Source organism: Uloborus diversus, unplaced genomic scaffold, assembly GCF_026930045.1.
Source record: "Uloborus diversus isolate 005 unplaced genomic scaffold, Udiv.v.3.1 scaffold_13, whole genome shotgun sequence".
Classification (NCBI taxonomy): Eukaryota; Metazoa; Arthropoda; class Arachnida; order Araneae; family Uloboridae; genus Uloborus; species Uloborus diversus.
The window spans coordinates 472,223-488,964 of NW_026557987.1; the positions used below are offsets into that span (position 1 = coordinate 472,223).

The following is a 16,742-nucleotide window of genomic DNA, read 5'->3' on the forward strand; positions in this document are numbered from 1 at the left end:
AAAAATGCCTCTAGGAGCAAGAACTTGTAGCATTCACTACGTTTTTGCGCACAAAAAAGGGAGCAATCGCCGCTAGTTTTTGAAATGCAACTGAAACAGAGCTAGCTATTTTAATTATATTTTAAACTTTTTTTAAAATACTTTAAAATATAGCCTTAAAATATCTAAATCCTTTAAATAAACTGAATTTGTTGTGAATATGTTTATTTTTAAATAATGTTTACAAATATATAACGTTATATAAGGAACTATGGATATTTCGTCTTAGAGGGTAAAATGACCCCTGCCATATTTCTAGGAATACGAAGATGGCCGTAATTCTAGTGTTTAGTAAAACAGCAACCAAAAGACTACTGATAATAATGTGTGTATAGGAAAGTTACTTACCAAATATAAAACAAAACAGAGATAAAACGCCATTAGAATAACTAAACCAAAATATACTGCCCAATGATCTGGCAATTTTTCTTGGGCAAACTGGTCCACAAAGTACAGATTTATGCCGATCACAACCATAGCAAGTAAAACGCTGATCACTTTACTAGCTCTGGAAAAGAAAAATGGAAAATTAAATACGTTCTCTCTACTAAACACATATGTTACCGTTAAAGTATATAATGCAGTTATTTTATAGAATACCATGAAATAACTGACAGTGTCCATTAACTCGTTCGGGACAGCAGTTTTACACGCGGACTGTGCGCACAGGCCAGGGCAATTTCTCCCGCTATGCCTAATACGCAATTTCGGAAAGTACGCATACATAATAATGGATAAAATGTATACTTTAAGCAGAAATGAAACCATTTTTTAATATATGGTAAAATATATCAAAATTTTAATCATAACCAAAAGCTGGATGAAAATAATTGATATTTAAGAATAAAAATGCAAAATATATTGTTTTTTACAATAATTAAAAGTACCAAAATTAAACAATATATTTTATACAAAACAGGAAAAATATTTGTGCCTAATATTATGAAATACTTGAAGAATATTGTAACAACTAATATTTTAAAGCTGCATGAAAAATTTCAAAGCACAGATAAATGCGCACTGAGCATTTTACACTCATACGTAGAGTTACGACTTTTATTCTGCTTCGAGCAAATGACACATCTCCGTCTAAGTTCTTTGCCTTCTTTTTCAGCGTATGGTTTTCGAAAGTAACTATACTGTATGAAGAACTCCCAACAAAAATAATTTATAGTTGTTTCAATGTGACCCAAAAGATCCATAGATGGATCAGTCATAAATTAAGATATTTCCTCTTCGGAAAGATAACGTGGCTACCAAATGAACATAAAAGTAAAACCCCTTGCTAGAATATCTCCCCTCCAATCCCATTATAAATGGAACCGAAACTAGAAAGAGCCACTTCAAAATGAGTATACGTTTCCCTCCTCACTTGCGAGCACATGTTTATATTTTCTTTCATGAAATCCAATAAATCAAAGACACTTGACAGACCCCATTCTGACATCAGACAGAGAAATACTAATGCAGGAGAGCAATCATTGGAACGGAACATGGATAAGTAATGCCATCTAATAGTAGACATTTTGTTCCAAATCCATAACGCACAATAGCGTTGTTAGGCCTGCTGTATACTACTTACCCATAGACTAATAATAAGAGTAGACCGAGCTTTCCCAGACTTGCCGATGAAAAAATTGGTTCATGGATACATCATGTGACTAGTGGGAGGCTTGGCGAAAACTTTTTTCAGCATGGTTGCTAGATGGCAACATTATCTATAGTTTGGCACTTGACATGTATTTTAAGAAGTAATGTGTTTTCATTATAATTTTTTTCCAGGAGCAGAGATTAAACTGTTTTTCTCGTAGTTATGCATTATTTGATATTAGTAATTAGTTTTTGATCACAATTTTCAGTAACTTTTATTTCATTTGGAACTGCTACGTCAGCGTTGGCGTGAACGTAATGGCGTAAACGTTTTGCATTAACGCAAAAATGTACTAATCGGTATCTTAAATTGAAATTGTAGGCAAAAATCTTACCATTTGCCGATTCTTTTTGAGCGCTTGCATCTTTAATTGCTTAGAGAGTTATTGAAATTGACTAAAGAAAATGCACAATACTATCTAAACGAAAAACTCACTAAATTAACGAAATATTTACAACTTAGAATAACAAATTTACAAATCAGACTCCATAAAAGATCATTCTTCCGTGTTCCATCAATTCTATTTATTTTATTTCGCGCTGGCGTTGATCGTCTGCTACGATCAACGCCCGCTGTTGCTAGGATATCCACCAGTCACATGGTTTGGTTTATGAGCAGCAAAAGGGTTGTCATAGTTCGGTCTATTCTTATTATTAGTCTATGTACTTATCGTAACGTACGAATGCGTTTTTCTTCTCTGAAGAAGCACCTAGCGCTGACGCAAAGACGCGTTGTTCGTCCCGAACGGGTTAAAGTGTGTAATATGTTATTAATTTGACACTTTAACTATGAAATAACTAGGTATTCAATAATTTACCTAATGAGAGACAGTTAAAGTGTAAAATAAACGATTTATCCAAAATGAAAAAACTAAGTATTCTATAAGTAAACAAATGATAGACAATTAAAATAAAAAAGAAGCAATTTATCTAATTTATGCAGCATATAAATGGTATTTATGGAAATGTACCATAAAATCATTTGTTACAACAAGGATTACTAAAATGACACTTTTAATTACAAATAACTTTATTTCTAAAACAAAAACATTTTTTGTTGAGACACTGGGTTTTACACGAATGTTTTGGGGGGTAACACAGGGGTGGAAGGTAAATGTATTTGTTGTCTATATCATATGTCGTCTGTATATGATATATATTATTTTACACTTTAAGGGGCAGCAGATAGTTATTCTATGAAATAACTAGTTAAACCTTGAAATACAAGAGAGTTTTACACTTTAACGGACACGATCAGTTATTCCATGAAATAACTAGGTATTCTATAAAATAACGGATTTTATACTTCATACTTTAAGTTTTACTTTAACATAAACAATATTTTCCACCATAGAAGGTGATTCAAAAAGAATGGGGGGCTTTCAAACGTGCATATTTCTAAGAACAAAAATGAAATTTTTTTTACACACTTAAATTATTCTGAAGATAGGGCCGGGCTCTTAGGGCAGGCGACCTGTGCCACCGCCTAAGGCAACAAATTTCATGCTGGCAAAATGTAAGGTGGCAAAAAAAGAAAACAAAATGAAAAACTCAAATTGTGCTCAAAGTTTTTTTTTCTTTGGAGCTTAATAAGCTTAAATATGAGAGAGTATGCTTGATGATTTAATATAAAAATATATGTATTTTTAAGACAAGGTGGCACTTGTCAATATCCCCAGAGCGGAAAAACTACTAGAGCCGGCCCTGCTGAAAATGTTTTATGTTAAAATTGGGAAATTAAATATTTCTCAATTTGTGGCAGTTTCTATGCTACGGCTAATATTAAATGAAGGGGTCGTTGAGCACCGTCTTAAAATTTGAGTAAGAAGCTAAAACTTTTACAGCATAATACTATTAGTAAGTGTAAACAAAATAGGGGGTATCCTGGACTCTAGCTGAAAAAAAGTTTTTTTGAACCACCCTACTCCCCTTATTGATTTTCTTTTTTTGGTAAGTAAACAATATCTCTTTAAAACCACCAGAGGCAGCCCTTCCTATAGCAGGAACCAAATTATACCTGCACTTTGGACTTTAAAAAAAAAAAAAAAAATTATAGTTAATGTACAATGTGACTGCAGTTCTAGTTTTATTTTGGAAATTTGTTAAAATACCGGTACAGAATCATCCCTGCCATTCACCCCAAGAATAACTTCAACTATAGAATGGTCTATTTATAGTACTGTCTTAGCTGGAATACTTCAATTCTTTCTTGGTATACAGTATTATTCGTTAATCAATACCTATTCATTTACTTTTCATTCCTTCTTAAATTTTAAATTTTATATAATTTTCCAGCTTGAAGAAACACATTACAAGTTTTTCAGGGAAGCACAGATATTTTACCTCCCCAGTGACAGATCTTGGAAGGAGCAAGCCGGGGCCAATTGCCCCTGGTGATAACTTCTTGGGGGGTGGGGGGGGGGGGAATCACCCCGATTCTATTTTTATTGGAACTCCATACAAAACCATACAAAAACTTGAAAGAAGATAGTTTGGGATCGCAGTTTCAAGATTTTTACCAGCTCTGAAAAGTCAAAGTACTGGCGCCCAATTATACAAATTTTATATATTTTTTTATGATATACAGATAGATAAAGATAGATAGATAACTACATTTTTTTATTTGACATTAGTACGAAACCAATGAATAAAAGCACAATTTTTTGAAAGGGACATTTTTTCAATTTGTGGAATGAAACTCTGAATTTTACTGTGTGTGCGTGTGAGAATGATAAAATACAAATACGCACTCAATTGTTGGACTTGTTGAGAATATTAAATGATTAGCATGTCGTGGATCGAAAACACATTTATTAATGTTGAAGAAACTATCTACATAAACAATGACAAAATATGTAATACTTAATAACCAAAGAACCAAAGCAGAGTAAGCACATAAACTATTTATAGTTTAGTCCAGGATTAGTAAGTTAACCAATTAATATGCATGTAATGTAAGCCAACCAATGAAAGATAAATAAATAAAATATAGACAAAAGAAAAGTATTAGCTTAAGAAAATTTAGGACCTCGGAGAGAGCTTAAAGTAAGCCTTGACCAATAGCAAAACGTTATTGATCCAAGTTTGCTTTAACCAATTAAAGTGGGATTATAGATATTTCAACAGGACTAATAAGAAACGCATTTTTCTTTTTTTTTTTTTAATTTTTAAAAACGGCAATTTTGCACTGATATTTCCAACTTCGTTGAATCAACAGACAAAATTTGCAGAATAGGGAAATTTTTGGGAGGTCACAGCGACCTTCCGTAACTTCCAATTGGGAAACCCCTAATCCTCTCCCGAAAAAGATTTTTAAAAATTCTGATAAAAAATAGAGTGCAAGTACATCCCCGAAGAATATACTTTTGCAGTTACCTATTACAGTGGAATACGTTTGACATGAAACTGAGGGGACCGAAATATCTTTTCGTGTTAAAAGAATTTCGCGTTTAAAGATTTCTTATATAAAAAAAAAACTTACGAATATTTTCAATGCCATCAAATTTTATTTCGAATTCCATTCAAACAACTGGTAGGTGACATCCATTGGAATAAAATGCAAGTAAAAAATTATTGTATTTTAGGGAACATGTTAGTTATCTTTTTTTTTTTAATTGTCTTTTCAGCGTCATATTCTCTACAAATTGCTCGAGATCATCCATTGCTTTAGTCATCTCTCCATTTGAAAGCTCATCTAAATTCTGTGACCTAGCTTGCTTGAACCAAATCAGCAAAGCTTTTTCCAGATCTTCGTGTTTTGCAGTCTTCATCTGTTTTCCCTTCAGCTCAACCATTGACAAAATTTGATCCCTGTTATTTATTATTATTGATAGGCTACGCCAAACTCTTTGAAAATTTCTGTTTTAGTCCTGCATTTTTCATCCACTGCATTAATCAAGTCCATCTTCATTTTAAAGAAATAGCCGTTTGCTTCCGTTTCTCAGTCATTGTGCTTGCAAAACAGGAAAAAAAAAAGAGTTCACACAAGAACCACAGAGTTTAGATCTTTGCCAAAATTAATGCAAAATTCAACAGTTTCAACAACTAACCTAACAAACAGTGCTAAATGCGTGTTAAAATGCTTGGGAATTTCTTATCCCCGAACTCTTGACATTTCTTTTTCTGTAGAAGATAAGGATTATATTCATTGGAGAGGGAATGGAAGATCCCTGTTGAACGGAGACAAAAGCATGAACAAAAAAGGGGCTGCGAATGAAGAGGAACTGGTTCCCGAAAGTTCTACGAAACTGTTCCATGAATAAACTCTTCAGTGACTTGTAGCAAACTAGCCACTGAAGATCGAAAAAAAAAATAAAAAAAAATCGTGTTAAGCGAATTTTGTTTCGTGTTAAAAGAAAAATAATGTATTAAATTGCTATGTACACTATCTGGACCGCGATATCATTTTGTGTTAACCGATTTTTCATGTTAAGCGTTTTCGTGTTAAAAGTATTTCACTGTATATCGAAACACTTTTACGGAGTGTAACAAACTAATACATACATTCCATTTTGGAAATCTCCCATGACACTTTTTGATGACGTGAAAATTAAGGTGGGTAAAAGTGCAAATGGCAGCTGCAGTGACATGAGGGCATTCAGAAGGTCATTCATTCCACTCAGATCATCGATGTCTTTGTAAACGGCTATGAAGAGGGTGGGGAAAATGGCGATGGTTCGGGTCAGAAGGACTCTCTTCCAGCGAGACCATTTGAGATTCAAAAAACCCTGCAACAGAGAAACTCATGAGATAAATTTAAATAAATGTCCAGTAAAATCCTGCAACAAAGAATGCCAATGCAATAAAATATGTGTTTCAGAAAAATTAATTTTAAGTAAAAAATTTTTAGTTGGCATTAGAGACGTACCGAGTAGCACTTTGGCCGAGTACCGAGTACTCGGCCTTTCATTACTCGGCCGAGTTACCAAGTACCAATTATGTTTTAAGAAGAACCACAGACACACATGTGATGAATTAAATTTGAACTTATTAAAATAGTAGTATAGACCTCCTTGTCCATATAATAGTTTTTAAAACTAAATTCCTGCTGAAATTTAATTATGCATTATTTAAAAATTTTTGTTTATATATATATATATATATATATATATATATATATATATATATATATATATATATATATATATATATATATAGTTATTTGACAAAAATTTTACAAAAAAATTATTTTTAAAATTAAAAATATATATAAAAGGCATGATTAATCAAGTTGGAATCAAAACAAATTATACCAATCTATTATAGTTCTTGTCCGCCAAAAATAAATAATTTTTAAAAGCAAATAAAACAAATTTGCGGGAGCACTGCAGACACGTGTTTCTGCGTTACAAGGAACGTCTTTTTCAGTGCATAAAATGTGAGCAAAAGAATGTAAAGACATTCGACAAATGAATCCAATTTTTGTCGGATGTCTTTAAACGAGCTCACATTTTGTGCATTGAGAAAGGAATTACAGTGAAACCTGTGTAAGTTGACCACTTGCGGTGCACTACTTTAGTGATCAACTTAAACAGGTGGTCAACTTATAGAGCTGGAATTATATGGTATAGATCTAATTCTGTGCTTGAAGATAGCGGTCAACTTAGACAGGTGGTCAACTTACAAGGGTGGTCAACTTTACAGGTTTTACTGTACTTGTAATGCCAAAACACGTGTCTGCACTGTACTTTTAACATTGTTTTATTTCCTTTTATTTTTTAAGCAAAGGTACTTTTATATTTCTTATAACTAATTTTTGTTTGTAGCAAAAATCCATTTTTAATATAAAAATTCCATATTTTCTATACTTACTTTTTTGCACAATCTTTAATAAATAAGTTTTTAACTTTGGGGACATTAAAATAAAGATTTATACCATTGAAGCATTACAAACTTCATTATTCTCAAAATTTAAATTTGACTTGTAAATGATTGCAGAATATTATATGTGATTGCACTTTTTTATAAATTTTAATATCTGTCTTGGACAATATTCAATTTTTTTGCAACTACTCGGTATTGGCCGAGTATCTGACCAAAATTTGGCAGAGTACCGAGTAGTTACCGAGTACTCGGTAGGTCTCTAGTTGCCATTACATTGCTTACATTTTATTAAAGCTAAAAAATAAATTCCAAGTCTCTTGGAGTTCATTGTAGTTATGGGAATCCTCTGTAGATATAAACTTGAATAAAAGTCAAGGGGCTGATCCAGGTTTTTATTTTTTAAGTCCACATTTTTAAAAACAAAAAATTTTTTGTAACTTTTTTTTTGTAAAAAACAAAATCTCAATTAGGGGAACTTTTCTTTTATGTGCTTCTTGTGAAAAAAAATCTTGTCATAACATAAAGAGCATGTTTCGCTATCACAAATCTAATCTAAGATCCCTTTGGCCTACAGGACTTCATTGGGATTAACTTGGAAGCTGTAAGATTCTTTTTTCTCTTTTACTTCTATTTTACTTTCACACAAATTGATTGATTTTAAAAGTGATGAAAGAAGTTTTTACAAATAAAATTTGTCAAAGGTCACATTTATAGAAAATTTTGTGAAGGAGTCTGAGTGATACTATTCTATGAAATAACTAGGTATTCTATAAATTAACTAATGGAGTGACAGTTAAAGTGTAAAATAAACAATTTATCCAAAATGAAATAACTATATATATATATATAGGTATTCTATGAATAAACTAATGATAGACAATTAAAATGAAAAAGAAGCAATTTATCTAATTTATGCAGCGTATAAATGGTATTTATGGAAACGTATCACAAAATCATTTGTACAACAAGGATTACTAAAATGACACTTGGAATTACACAGAACATTATTTCTAAAACAAAAACATTTTTTGCTGAGACACTGGGTTTTACACGAACATTTTGCGGGTAACACAGGGATGGAAGGTAAATGTATTTGTCGTGCAAGATATTATGATATAGATTATTTTACACTTTAACCGGCAGCAGATCGTTATTCTATGAAATAACTAATTAAACCATGAAATATAAGAGAGTTTTACACTTTAATGGACACGACCAGTTATTCCATGAAATAACTAGGTATTCTATAAAATAACGGATTTCATACTTTAATGGTAACATAGGGTGTTAATTCAGAATAATTTTGTTATGAACTTAAGTTATTAACACTTAAGACTAAATACTTTTCATTTTTCATCCTCAACTAAATAAAATTAACACTTATTGATTTTTTAAAAAGTTTTTATTATTTCATTAACTATGATTAAGTCAAAAATTTGTCAAGTCCAAAGTTTTGCAGCATAAAGCAATTATTTGGAAGTAATTCATTGCATGAATTTGCTTCATGTCATATAATCTACAATGCAAGACATTGTGAATTACAATTAGTGTTAACATTTCAATTTTTATATAAAAAGCTAGTCCGTTTCTGAGCCTTCTTTTTTGCCCCTGAGCCTACTTGAATAAATATCCGGGTGGGCAAATCATGCAATACAATACATACAGTCGAACCTCTATTTTTCGAACTTCTACATATCGAATTTTTCTATATATCGAAATCCCAACAAATTTCTATGTTCATTACATAGAAAAATTGTTTTTATATATTGAAAAAATCTCTATATATCGAAAAAAAATTCGAGACATTCGTAGATTTTTTTCCCCCCACTTTAGACTGTCTCATGAAAAATGAAGGTTAGGGGAGAAAATTATGTTCACTAAAGGTTGCTACGAAACTCATAAGGAATCTGGGGTTGAAAGGTGTGTAGAAAGGTTGTTTCGTTCTGCAGTTCTTAAATTCCCTCAAGTTTATTTCAAATATCTTAGTTGTAACCAGTAACATTGTCAAATCAGTTTCAAGATAACCCTTTTGTCTGTTGATTATCATTCCTAGTCTTTTTAGCTTCAGTAAAAATCATTCAAGTTAAGTAGATTGATTTTTTAATTTTCTCGCGATTACATCGTCAAAACGAAAATTTTGTTTGTTGCTGATCAAGTTGAATTACCGAAGAACGAAGATGTATAAAGGCGCAAAAATGTAATTTCTGTTATTTTTTTAATTATTAACTTTCCTTTAATCTGATGCTCATATAAATGAGAAATTGGGTTTCATACATGAAAATTGTGATAGGGATGAGAATTAATTTTAATGCTTTAGGAGATTTTTAGGATATATCGAATTTTTTTCCGGCATTTGCTACTTTGATATATGGAGGTCCGTACTTGTTTCTTTAACATATGTTAATGTTAAACTCTCCTCAATTTTTAGAGGAAAATTGAAAGGTGAATTCCAGTAAATTCACTCCTTCTTATGCACTTGTACATAATTTTTTTAAATTATTTTTTCTCTGTGACTGTCCCTTAAATAGAGTGTCCCTTAATTAGAGGCAAATACATGGAGGACCCTATTCGAATGGACTGGGACCAGAAAAAATGTCCCTTAAATAGAGGTGTCCCTTAAGAGAGGTTCTACTGTAAATATAAAATAATTTTTCATATCATTTCCATAAGATAAGAATTGCTCTGCTCTTTCCTGTTTCAAAACTAGATGTAGCACTTGAATGAAGCATGGTCACCCAAATGCTTTTTCTTTAACCCTTTAAGCGGTCAATTATTTTACCAGAAATGCTTCCAAAAAAGGCATATTTTTTTATTGCACTGTTTAGGATATTTATTTGTCTCTTCCACAACTTTACTCATGAGTGAAAAATCAATGAATGTTTCATAAAATTGTAGAACATCAGAAGTGTCGTTGAATTGTACGTTCACAGAGGGAATACCAGAAAATTTTAAATCGAAGACATGGAACAGGTGGATTTTTCACATCAACCTCGGTAAAAATTCTTGCAGAACTCAAATCTTCATCAGAGCTGAGTTCACTACACGAGTCATCTGAGGAATAATCCAAATAATTAGAAGAAATATCTGTATCAGAATGTAGTTCATCATCTAACAAGAAAGTATTTTCGTCGTCTATTCCACCCATAATTTCCATAAGATTCACTCACAAGCACGGCATGCAGTCGAACAAAAATTTCAAAGAAAAATTCCCACTACCTAGAAAAACCTGGATGAAAAGCATTTCATTTACATGGACAAGCCAAGCCATCTGTTGAAAAATAATAATAATACATAGCCTTGTTCAATAATGAAAAATGCAGGCAAATCAGAAAAGGAAAGGAGAAAATATCGATGCCCGTACGCCGTATGGGCAAACCAGATGAGGCCAATTTCGGGTACACTGTACGGGTAAACTGCTTAAAGGGTTAACCAATCAAAAAGGAAAGATATCACGCATAAAAAAATTTGATGCTTAAGACTGTATAGCAGCGGTTCTCAACCTTTTTAGTTGTGCGGCCCACCAGTTCTGTGGAAAACACCATTGAGGCCCACTTAATACTTTTACAGCCAAAATTTACTTTCTGGAGGGGGTAGGGGGTGGCATCTGCTCATAACTGTCCTTAAATATAAATAATATACCTTGTTAGGATTGAAAGTGTTAAAAACAAGAGTTCTGGAAATGTTAATCCCCTTCTCCATTCATGCTGAATCAATGATATAGATACACTGTTTAAGAACAATTTTCAAAATAATTTTTAAGAAAATAACTTTAATGCATTTACTTGGCATAGTTGTGAGAAAACTCAAAAACAAGTCATCAAAGTTAAAGCTCTATATGATTTTTGATGCTGCTTTTCCTTTACGAAGGAGTTGATATCTGGATTGAAACTGGATAGTTTTAGTCTCAAATAACTCGCAACATTCAATGCATTTCAATCTTTTTTTCTTTAAAACTGCAATGAAAAGTCTCATTCAAATAGGTAGATTTTCGAAAAGCCCCTCAAGTGTCTCAACGCACTGGTTAGTCATGCCAGTTCTACAAAGGAGGACCATTTTTAACTAGAAGCTAATTCTAGTTTATTTGGCAATTTTCTTTAGAGAAGCTTCTGATTCATTAGATTTCATTTTCAGTAATAGGGGAAAGTTCCTAAGAAATATGAAAAATCTTAATCTTAAAGTTCCTTATTGGCTATGATGAGCCAGGGTGAGCTTTTGAATGACGGTAAATCTAAAAGGTGAATTTTTGCAAAAAAATGGAAATTGACACCCCAAGATTTGTCTTGGTTAACATTCTTGAGCAGTGTTCAGTAACACATTGTTCGTGATCCATGGGTTGGGAACCGCTGCTGTATAGACTTCTCACATGTAAGAAATTTTATTGCTAACTCTTCAAAAAGTGGGAGTGTTTGGGCATGGTGCTTTCTTCTTGTCCATTTATTTAGTAGTTGGAGATCAGACGCCTTAGCGACAAGTCATAGTTACGTGTTACTGTCCACATTCCATTAATTCTGTTTTTATGGATGATATTGTGCATACATCTGTGTCCTCCTGAAGTCCATTAAAAATAGATCCATCAAAGCAGAAAAAAGTGAAATTAGCCACTTATCATTCAAAAATTACAGTCCACAGAACACTATCAGCAAAAGGAAGAAATGATGATACCATTGATACATCCAATTCCTCTCTGGGCGCAAAGGCGGAGAAATTTTCTATTCCAGCCCTAAACTGTGATCGATAATAACTAGGCTACGAACAAAACACATAAAAGGCATGAAAATCTCAAGCGACAGATTTAGGAGTTACTCAACTCACTGCCCAGACTTTCAACAGTCACCTTGGCATATCTTCAGCTGCCCAGCAATTCAGGTCAGGCTTCTCAAGATCGGCCTGAATGACTTGATTTTTTCAGAAAAGGTTGTGGAGGATGAAGAGGCTGTCTTCGACAGCTTTGGAGTAATCTAGTGCTTTTTTTTCGCGTGTCATGGACAAGACAACAACAAAGCGGTGTATAACAGGGTTCTACTGTCGGAATGTGTGCGCATTGTGTTCATGTCTGTTCTATTTTTCTGTTCTATGTAATTTATATCTCATAACACTTCCCTGCACATGCTTAATAAAAATACAGTCGAACCTCCATATATCGAACTTCCACATATCGAAATTTTCTATACATCGAAATCCCAGCACGTTTCCATGTTCATTACATAGAAAAATTGTTTCTATATATCGAAAAAATCTCTATATATCGAATTTTTTTTCGAGACATTCGTAGATTTTTTTCCACTTTAGACTGTTTGTCTCATGAAAAATAAAGGTTAGGAGAGAACATTATGTTCACTAAAGGTTGCTACGAAACTCATAAGGAGTCTGGGGTTGAGGGGTGTGTAGATAGGTCGTTGTTTCGTTCTGGAGTTCTTAAATTCCCTCAAGTTTATTTCAAATCTTAGTTGTAACCAGTAACATTGTAAAATCAGTTTCAAGTTCTCCCTTCTGTCTATTGATTATCGTTCCTAGTCGTTTTAGCAGCAGTAAAAATCATTCAAGTTAAGTAGATTAATTTTTTACTTTTCTCTTGATTTGTCAAAACGAAAATCCCCTCATGTTGCGGATCAAGTTGAATTACCGAAGAATGAAGATGTATGAAGGCGCAAAAATGAAATTTATGTTATTTTTTTAATTGTTAACTTTCATTTAATCCGATGCTCGCGTATAAGTTAGAAATTGGGTTTCATTCATGAAAATTAGCTTTAATTATAATGTTTTAGGAGATTTTTAGGATAAAATAAGATTGTTTCTATATATCGAAATTTCTATATATCGAATTTTTTCTGGCAATTTGCTACTTCGATATATCGAGGTCCGACTGTATAATCATTTGAAGCAAAAATCTCAATAAATAAATAAATGAATAAATGAGCAATTCCTCAAATCATGCAGACTGCGCAGCAGATATTCCTCGCAAAACATGCTAAATTCATACCATGAAGTATTGAAACCGTGCAATACAAGACATTTTTATAAATTACTTTTTACCTTATTCTTTTAACTCATTAATCAACTAAGTAATACAAATCAGGTCAATATGTATTGTGTTGTATTGAAATCATATTTTGTGTTATATCGAAACCATGTTGCAGGAGATTGTGAAATAATGTGAATCAAGGTAATATGCACCTTGTTATATCAAAACCAAGTCTTAAAGTGAATATTTTATGATAGCTGAAATTTAGGTTCAATAAAACATACAAAAACTGGGAACCAATTAAATTTCCTACAAACAATACAATTGAGTTCTCTTACATAGATCAGATTAAACTATTGTGCACAGCAAGAAAAAACTTTATCAGCTTTCTTTATTGAGAATGAAATGCATACTATCAGAAAGAAAATCTGAGCTTTTCTGCAGCAAACAAGTTCATTTAAGCAACAAAAACGAAACAAAGTATAGAAAAAAATAAATAAAATTATTCCATTTATTTGATTTTATATTATGTTTTGATTACATTTTTTCATTTATTGTTTGCCAAACTTCGCTAAAGTTATTTTCTGGCAATATATTGGAAACAAAACAATTTTCATCTTTTTGTTTTTGGAACACTGATGAGAAAAATAAACTTATAAGTTAAGTGCTACAGGGCAAACCAAACTTTCGAGTCGGAGTCTGAAGGAGTTTTTTGTATTAGTTTCATAAAAACAATGTAAAAATCTTTTAACAGTTATCAGTAAAAATCTTTTTACAGTATCCATGCATTTTTTTAACAGTGTACTGAACAAAAACGAAATTCTGTGTTTTTAAATTTGTGTTACATCAAAACCGTGTAGCATTAAATTCAAGTTTTGTAACGTGAAATATCGAATTCAGGTTGTACAAGTACCGTGTTTTAAGTAGTGTTTCCAGATGGTCAAATCCACATTTCCCCAATTCCCTTCCAACTTTTCCCCAAAAAGCGATGTTTTCTATCAAAATTCCCCAAATTCAAAAATTATTTTTTCACTAATATTTTCATAAAATGAATCGACTTCCTCTAATATTTTGTCTCTTGAAACAAAATTTTTCCCCCAAATAGCCAAGTTTTCCAAGTATAAAATTCCCAACTTTTTTTCCTTCCCATTTTCGCTTTTTTTTTTTGTCTTCTTTATCTTCATCTTTCTTTATCTTCTTTACTAATAATAAAGCTGAAAGTCTCTCTGTCTGGATATCTTTCTGACTGTCAGGATCTCTGTGACGCGCATAGCGCCTAGACCGTTAGGCCGATTTTCATGAAATTTGGCAAAGAATTAGTTTGTAGCTTGGGGGTGTGCACCTTTAAGCGATTTTTCGAAAATTCGATTTTGTCCTTTTTCTGTTCCAATTTCAAGAACATTTTCCCGAGCAAAATTTTCATAAGATGGACGAGTAAATTACCAAGCCATCATAACGTGGAACCGTAACGTGGGCAAGCCAATTGGCGAGAAATTCATCATGCATTATTTGTAAATATACAGGGGAATCAAAAGACCTCTTAATTTTTCTACTACGGGCAAAGCCGTGCAGGTGCCACTAGTCATAAATACAAGCGTCTGACCGACGGATAAGAAATAGCAAAATGTTTTTTTTTCTACTTGCATTTACTACTCTGCTTCTGTATGTATACATTTAAACTATGATTTTTGTATATATTTATCCAAGAACATTCTTCATCACACTTATTTTTACCTGTTTCACGTATCAACTAGTTACTCACGCAGAACATTAATGCAAATTCCGTAGCATAATATTCCACATAATGAGAAATGCGAATTCCATAAAGTTGAGCAAAGCTAAACCAATACTGTTCCCCGAAAGTTTTTTTTCCCCAGGTTTTCACCGAGAAAAAAAAATTTTCCCCGAAAAATTCCCCTCAAAACTCATTTCCCCAGAGAGCAACAGATTTCCCCAAAATGGGGAAATTTCCCCCAATCTGGCAACACTGGTTTTACGAGGGATGCTTGTACTGATTCATTTTCATGAACTAGATCAACTTATGGTAAACTGAGTGAGAAGCAGGAACTCCTCTCTTTATTTTCATAGGCACTTTGAAGTAAAGCAAGCAAAACTCACCTCCATAACAAACTGGCCGGAATAAGTTCCCGTCATGGTTGAGCTCTGTCCAGCAGCAAGTATTCCTATTGCCCAGATGTATAGGGGTGCACTACCATATTGGCAACCCAAAAACACACCCTAGAGAACATTTAATACGCATTAAAAGTCTTACCAAAAACTACATTAATAGATTTTCTATACAAGTACAGAGAAGTCATATATAATCAACTAGCAATAACTCGAATATTCCTTTGTCTTGAAAGTTTCATTTGGGTCCTAAAGAGCAGGCTGTGGCAACTTTTTTTAACTCGAACTGCCAATAACTCGATGATCTTAAGGGACACACTGTACCTATCAAGCAATTTCTTTTAATTTATATAAATTTTATATTTCTTTGAAACCATAACATGCATACTTATTTTGTAAGCAATAATTTATTTTCAAAATTTAAAAATATTGCCTACTTTTTTCGAAAATTCAAAAAATTGAGAAAAGTTTCAACTTTTTAAATTCCCTAAGGCTTTTTTATTTTTTGCACTCATTTAAAAAACGTTTTTTGAAAAAACGATCACTGTAATCAACTCTAAAAATCTGTGCATTCATTTGCTTATGAGTTCATTCGAAACTTTTCTGTGGATAATTATGTAAAAAATCAATTTTTTTTTTTAAATTTGGTTTTTAAAAATGCTTATCCAATGTAGTTTTGCCAAATATGTTACCCAATTGCAAAAAGTATTACTTTAAAGCTGTATCTTTAATAGAAAGAAATCCTTAGGGATTCTAATGACATGAAAAGACAAAAAAACCATCATCGAGAAAAAGCAATTTGAAACTTTCCTTTTGCATAAGAACACATAGGGAACATGGCCTAAAACCATTCATAACTTTTTAGATATTTGAACTAAAGCATCGAAACTTTTCCCCTGTGTTCAGAATAGATTTTAGTTTTGAAATAAGCACTAAAAAGTTTTTTGATCATTTGATCATTTTTGAGGTACTGGTAACCCCTTAAAAAAGTATACAAAACTCTGAATATTCTTTTATGCACGCATTGTACACCTAGTACAATTTTTAGTAGTAGCCGTAAAAATTTTTTTGATTGTTTCATCATTTTTGAGGTACTTAAGCGGAACCTTGGCAGTTCCAGTTAACGAAAGTTGACTGTAAC

The 16,742-nt window shown here is 32.3% G+C and overlaps 1 protein-coding gene across 1 annotated transcript in view; it reads right to left on the minus strand.

Annotated features, from left to right (window-relative positions):
• LOC129232672 (natural resistance-associated macrophage protein 2-like) overlaps positions 1-16,742 on the minus strand; it is a 65,012-nt gene that overhangs the window by 26,895 nt on the left and 21,375 nt on the right. The window contains exons 7-9 of the mRNA XM_054866805.1: positions 15,593-15,712; positions 6,193-6,416; positions 388-547 (exon numbers count right to left, since the gene is read on the minus strand). Of these exons, the coding sequence (XP_054722780.1) occupies positions 388-547; positions 6,193-6,416; positions 15,593-15,712 (504 nt within the window). The remainder of the gene's footprint in view (positions 1-387; positions 548-6,192; positions 6,417-15,592; positions 15,713-16,742) is intronic.